This window comes from Castanea sativa, chromosome 3, assembly GCF_040712315.1.
Source record: "Castanea sativa cultivar Marrone di Chiusa Pesio chromosome 3, ASM4071231v1".
Taxonomy (NCBI): Eukaryota; Viridiplantae; Streptophyta; class Magnoliopsida; order Fagales; family Fagaceae; genus Castanea; species Castanea sativa.
The window spans coordinates 23,721,824-23,729,382 of NC_134015.1; the positions used below are offsets into that span (position 1 = coordinate 23,721,824).

At 35.5% G+C, this 7,559-nt stretch overlaps 1 protein-coding gene across 1 annotated transcript; it reads right to left on the minus strand.

Annotated features, from left to right (window-relative positions):
* Positions 1-306: 306 nt before the first annotated feature.
* LOC142628716 (phytyl ester synthase 1, chloroplastic-like) lies at positions 307-5,790 on the minus strand. Its single transcript, XM_075802760.1, has 4 exons — positions 5,535-5,790; positions 2,464-2,625; positions 2,247-2,348; positions 307-458 (listed from the first exon to the last, which is right to left on the minus strand). Exons 1-4 carry the CDS (start codon positions 5,590-5,592, stop codon positions 307-309), a joined length of 474 nt encoding a protein of 157 aa, XP_075658875.1. The 5' UTR covers positions 5,593-5,790.
* Positions 5,791-7,559: the final 1,769 nt, after the last annotated feature.

A 7,559-nucleotide genomic window follows, 5' to 3' on the forward strand; every position in this document is an offset into this window, starting at 1 on the left:
CATAACCAGCAAGAGACTATTGGTGAGGTAACAAAAAAATCAAACTAAGAAAAAAAATTATATCTCCTTCGGAACTGTTAATGTTTTCTTAAGTCCAAAAAAACTAGAAACAAAATAAAAGAAAAACGAATACACAAAAGATCAAGTAAGGGGGGGGGGAGGGGGAGCACCTGAGGATCAAATCATTATAGAACTTGAATAAATGGAAACTAAAGAGTTCACAACTAAACCACATTTTGAAAAAAAAAAAAAAAAAAAAACCTAGTTGAATATAGTAAAAATTCTAAGCAGAAGGAAAGAAATTAATTAATAAAACACAAAAGGGGAAAAGGGGAAAAAAATCAATTGGCAAGCCCTCCTTACAGAAAGATATGGTAACAACCCAGACAGCCTTTCAAATCTTTGCTCAGGAGGAAGCATGCTTTCAATATTCACTGCTGCCATCTTCACTAGATCACCTAATGTCACGACAGTAGACAATGATATATCAGAAATCAAGAAATTTGGGACTGCAACAACTGACAGCTTATAAAAACACGGAGAAAATAGTAAAATAGGCATAAGTTTCTAACTATATAATTAGTTGTTACGGTTTGCAAACTATATCTTTTACTAGCATCTCGAGTATAAGAGACTCGATTTTGGGTCTAAAAATCGAGTTTTTGAGGGTCGATTTTTAATATCTGATGTGGCAATTTTTCCTACGTGGAGTCTACCTGAAAATCGAGTCTCTAACACTCGATTTACCAGCCAAAACATTTTCAGATCTAAGTTCTGTTCCCTAAAATACACAATCACCAAAACCCACCTATCTCAAATCAAAATCCATCCACCACCGATCACAACTGAGCATAACCCATAAAAAAAAAAAAAAAACCAACGTCCCCAGGTCTGGGCGACCCAGGCTGCGCTACCTGGGCGCGCGGATGGGCGACCCAGGCCGATCGCCCAGGTCGCGCGACCCAGGACCGCGCGCCCAGGTAGCGCGGCCTGGGTCGCGCAGGCGCAGGTCCGCGCAACCTGGGCGCGCGGCCCAGGTCGCGCGACCCTAGTCCGCGCGACCCGGGCCGCGCGCCCGGGTCGCGCGGACTGCGCTGCGCGACCCAGGCCGCGCTACCTGGGCGCGCGGACCTGGGTCGCGCTACCTGGGCGAGCGCGGCCTGGGTCGCCCGGACCTGGGTCGCCTGGACCTGGGTCGCACTATCTGGGCGCGGCGGCGAGTCTGTGGCAGCGTGGAGGAGGAAGAAATGAGCCATGGAGAGGAAGTGAGGAAGAAAGAAGCAAAGGGAGAGCTCAGATGTGAAACGGAGAAAAATAAGGAGATATAAGATGTAAATCAAGTCTCTAAGACTCGATTTCCAACTAGATGCCACATGAAAAATATGCCACATCAGATGAAATTAGACCATAAAAATCGACTCTCAAAAACTCGATTTATAGACCCAAAATCGAGTCTCTTAGACTCGAGATGCTAGTAAAAGATATAGTTTGCAAACCGTAACAACTAATTATATAGTTAGAAACTTATGCCTATTTTACTATTTTCTCCTAAAAACACATTAAAACTATAAAAGTAATAATTCCCGCAGATTTTATAGAGCTGATTTCAACAACATAAATTTCATTTACAGTAGAAGACAACCTAGGGTTAATCTATGTTAACCATGGTGTAGAAGCACTCACAAGAGAAAGAGGTGGACAAACAAAGGCTGCAGAGAGCAGACATATGTATAACATAGACATTACATTATCATATAAATTAATGGCTGAAAATTCACAAGTTAAAGAAGCATTTGCTACCTATTCAATAGATTAGGCCAGTATGGATTAAAATGCAGTTCAGCGGCAGGTTTTTCCCTTGGTTTGGTCAACTATGAGTATTTATAGTAGCAAGACAAAAACTAAATTATGATTTCAAAATATACATTTAAAAGTACGTCATTCAAATTAATAATTTTTAAGTTTATGAATACTGAAATAAACTTAGATGATTAAGTTTTTATGATCAAGATAGCAATAATATGAAAAAAGAATTGCTATCAAAATTGACCTATAGCTCATAATAGGAGAACCAAAGATCACATCAATGGAATTCATATTTATTAGACCATAGTAATTAATTACTTAATATGCGTTGTTCCTAATACTGACCGACATAGTGAATTTGTTAAATTAGCAATAACTTATCCAATTTTTACACACAATGAAGAACTCTACAAGTAGAAATGATGGGGACAGATCGGTACCCATAATAGCGCTAAGATAGGGAACTGCACTGTGCAGTCCATTGGGCATAGTCCCCAGGAGAAGAAAAAGTGGCTGCAGCTGAGACCTGGCAAATGATGTTGCTAAAACAAAATACCAAAAGGTCAGGATTTCTCAAATGATAACCATTGATCATCAACCAGAAACATACATGATTATATATATTAAAAACAATGAACTGTTTATGAGGAATCTAACGAGGATTGGATATATGTATAACTAGGTCAATCGCAGGATTGCAAGAAGCAACAGCAAGTGGTAGGCATCCTCCAAAGTAATCATAAGCTACCAAATGAATTGGCTTATCAATATATGAAGCGTGCTCAAACCTCACAATTTCTTCTACAAGTTTTACCAACCCTTCACAGAAGCAAAAAACATTGAACTATAAATTACAATATCTAGGAAATTAAAGGATAAACCAAACCCAACCACATGTGAAGAACAGGCACACAACACTTTCATTAAAGACCGGGAATATTTTATCACTGTGTAGGAAATTTCTACAGATTCTGTTAGAAAATGATGATTTCAAATATCTAAAATGGAATAATAATAGTAATTTTCTGACTAAATTAACATAGAATATGATGAATTTGATTAATTCAAAAAAACTTGGGAGAGGCCACCCTATGTTGTCTTCGCACTATGGAGCCCATAGGCAAGTGAAGAAGTTCCTAAGAAGCCAACTTGCTAATCTTAGATACCATTACCCACAAACAAACCCGCCATACATCTTAATTCAAACATGTGAAGAGGCATGTACATCCCAATAAGAATTTTAACTTTGCTAATTCAATCATGAAGCTAACTTGGACTAGCCTATTGAGGATTTGTGCCAACCCCAAAGTTTTGGCACTTGCCATTGCAAATCAGGCCAGAGCTCTTAAAGATTTTTCTCAATATATACAAAAGAACTTCATAATGAATAATTGGCATGTTGTATTTAATCATAAGTTACCGTCAAAATCCCTATAATTCATGTGAGGAAAAATTCAGTATATAAACATAAAAAAATGGGCAGCTTTGAATAAAAGGTGCTAGCAATAAATGAATAATTTTGTCTTTCATTTGTGTTTAAACAAAGATTTTACAATTAATGAATTATAGTTTGATGCAATTAACAAAGAACAATATTTTACTAATCAGTGGTTTTACAGCGCAAAAGATACCGTAAGATCAACTTTAATTGCCTCTATAATCTATTTGTTTTTATTTTTATTTTATTACTTTCCTGTGCATACTTTCAGCAAAAAAAGCTAGATAAGTTGTTTTCAAACAAATAGTTAGAGCGTTTGAATATAGCTTTTTGCAAAATTTTCTATTTGCTTAATTGCTCATAAGTTGGTTCAAATATAGTTGTACCAAAAGAGTGTTCAATTTTCCTCCCTAAAACTTTGCAAAATATTCTATTTTTCAAGCTTCTATCTATGTCCCTTAGTTTATATATCTTACGTGGCTTAACAGAGTGATAAGACTTGGACAATATTAATTTATTTTTAAAATTTTAAAAAAATGTTAACGGATGCCCTTAAGGCAATGGTTAACAATCTTTTTAAAGAAAGATTTTATGAAAAAAAAAAAAAAACAACAACAACAATTAACATTTTGACAACTTTTTTTGTTTCCTATAAAAGAAATGTCAAAACTTTCCTAAAATGGATTATTAACAATTGCCCTAAGGGTACTCGTTAGCATGACCCTTAAAAAAATATGGAGCACAATGATTGGCATGTGAATTAAAAATTTCAGTGAAACAAATTTGTCCCTCACAAACCTGGTGATTCAATCTCAAACATCCCCAAACCCCCAACACTGAAAGAAAACCTCATCACCATAGTCATAATATGGCCTCAATCGACAACCCCAACCTAGCAATAATGTTCAACAACAACCTCCCTCCTTGTGTATTTCTCTATAATCACTGAGTTGGGGTCATCGATTGAGGCAATCGACTATAGTGTAGCAGTTTCCTTTCAGCTTTAGGGACATTCGACTCTACTAGGCTATTTTGGTCCAGTTATGTGGGAGTGAGAGGCAAATTTGACTATGATAATTTGAATCCACATAAGCAAGTTATTTTGTTCCACGTGTTTTTAATTTTAAAAAACATATTAATTTTGTCAAAGTCATATACCACATCAACACTGTGTTAAGCCATATAAGACAAACAATTTGACTTCAGCACAAAAAGTGAACTTTTGAAAATTTTAGAGACAAAAAAAAATAATATGAAAGTTTAGAGACAAAAATGGTATTTTATAATTATTTATTTATTAAAAAATTATTATATTATTTATGATATTATGGACAGTAAAACAAACTTAATTAATCAATAAATCTCACTTACTTTATAAAATAGCTAGTTTGGGTGCAACATGCTGCCCCTTAGTGATAAATTCAAATAGAACTCTAATTTAACATGTACTTAAACTTAGAGTAGCTATTTAATAAGCGAATATCTATATACTATAGTTTCAGAGAACTTCTTTACTAAAAGCAATATCCAGTCACTAAAAAAATTCTAGGAATTATAACGAATGCCATTTTCTTTCAACAATAAGCAATTGAGTTTTACTAACCTATTGCCACAATATTTAAATTTTCCCAATGAATGATGAAATCTGTTACAATTAAAGTTATTCATCAATTAACCTGCAACCATCCGCAATAAAGATTTTCCTATTCATATGTTTTTCTTTATCATGTTACATTTAATGAGTCTAGCTATGATGTTTAACTTAGTTTTTTAATATTACCCCAATTGTCTATATCCTGCCAAAAATAGGTACCAATACCATCTTCTATATAATATTTGAGGAACTGTCCTCCTAAATATGGGTCCATAAAAGTATTGAACTACCATATGCAATCCCAAGCAAATGTCAACATTGCCTTATAGGACCTTATTTGTCCTTTTCTAGTGTGCGGATGATATCAAATGAACCATATTTCTCTAATAAATTGAACATTAATATACACATGCACGTCCATGTCTCTTGATTTAATCATATGAAGTTCGAACCAATCCCCAAAAAAGTGTAGACAAACTAATCCCCAATATAACCCCAAATAAACAATAGAAAACAAGACAAGTTGATCTTTTTAAAGTGTAAAGGGACCACTCATGTTACAATTCAGTCCAAAACACTAGTCATCTTCCTCAGTTAAAAAATGAACTTTTATATCTTACAATCACAGAAACCCAGCTAGAAATGTAGTAATGAAGCAAAATATGTACAAGCAAGCTATTAATGCAAAAGACTAACCTTGACAGTGACTGTGGTTGTAGGTCAATTGTGGATCCTTTGCTTGTTGGCTTGCCATCCTATAATCTTATCTTTTCTTCGATTGAAGACCATATCAGATCAATCGATCCCCCTCCGATTAAAGATACTTCTTTTCTTTATTTTCTACAATGAGAGAGAAAGAGAGAGATGAGAGGCAACCAAATTTCAAGGGAGATGGCAGCGGCTGCTAGGGTTAGGCTTTTGAGAGGGAGAGAGAGAGGGGGGGGGGGGGGGGTGGGGTTTGTCGCTTCAATCGTTGTGAGTTGTGATGTGAGTAATGAATTATAGTAGTTGCTACTGGCCTTAGTTACAGTTACATATGATAGCCTAGTAGCTACAAGAGGTAGAGACATAATCTATCATTTCAATGAATCAACAATGCAATTGAAATTCATAAATAACTAACCAAAACCTGCTTGGTAGACTAAGACCTTCAAATGGTGTGCGATCATGAACAGGGATATGCAGGCACCAGACTTCAAAAGCCCTGCATTGAAGAAAGTTCTATAAATTATTGCTAACCATAAAATAAATATCCACAGATAAGTTTCCACCATAGTCACTGTAAATAGTGCACAACTGCAGATGCAACCAAAAAGGAAAGTAATAGAGAAAAACACTTTGAACTGCAATAAAAGTGAAAAGAGACTTTCTCTTTTCTTTTCCTTTTTTTTTGGGGGCGGGGGGAAGGGGGGAGGACCATTTTTCTCAGTAGGTCACACAAGACACAACTATCACCTTGCCAAAACAGAATGGATATATATAACTAACCACATTAGGTAGCATCAACAAGTGTGAAGCCATAAAACAGAAGAAAAGGCAGAACTGCAAATACATTTCTCAACCAACGACTTGCACTAATGTGGCATTGCACAGTTAGAGCAATTAAATGCTATCTGTCATAGATTCGAGAATTCTGGTTTATCATCAATACATTGTTTGATCCATTTCCATTTTCCTAAAACCATATAATCAAGACAATCAACTGTAACCTAGATGGTGCATAACATGAAACCAACAGATTTGTTGCTCCAAATTTTCGTATATCATATCAGCCCCAAATTTTTGCTGTGCATAACATGAAATCAAGAGTGATGAAGAATAAACTAGCCCAAAGAGCCAAGGAGGTCGGATGTATATAGCATTAAAATGATTCCAAAATTAATAAATAAATAAATAAATAAAGGAATACAGTAAAAATATGCACATTTTTAAATTTTTAAATCTAACATGAATGATCATGAACTGTGCAGTGCCATGAGTCAGTACCACACCCTTAATAATTCTCCCCTTCAACTCCTACTAAACATCCAAAAGTAGACAATCAGTCTTATGAGCTTATATAAGCAGTCTACCCATTTCCTTAACTAAACCACTACCCGAGAGTCTTTTCCATTTTATTTTTCTTTTTTTTTGGCTGAGGTAGTTGGAAGTGGGGGCAACTACAAAAAACAGCAACACAATGGACCAGTTAAAGAAATAGGAAACACATAAGCACTCACCTTAGACGTAAGCTCATCTAATGCAGGATAAGCAGCAGTGTCCAATTCTGTTGTGCGTGCAGCAAGGAAACTACGGGTAGCTTCCAAAGCTACCTCCATGGCCCAGAATTCAAATGGAAACTCTACATTACATAATTTAGATCATTCATATAACAAGAAATAAAAAAAGGACTGACAAGGTTCGTTCTAATATTGAGAAAATACACAAGATGAAAGTAATGCACATTTCCAAAACAACAATAACAGTTTGAACTCTTCACTAATCAAGATTGTTTTGATTCAAATTTTAACCATTAAATTAATATTGCTTACCATCTTCTACACCCGCATCAATGTCATTTTGGCCCCCTCCGTACTCGTTCCCATCACCTAGTTCCAATAATGTACGTTAAAACCATATTGAAAACAAAAATAATATCACGAAGTAATCAACAGTAGGTTGAAATGTGAAAAGAGGAATACCGCTGGTTATAAAGTGTGTTGTTTCACATTAAGCTTTGAG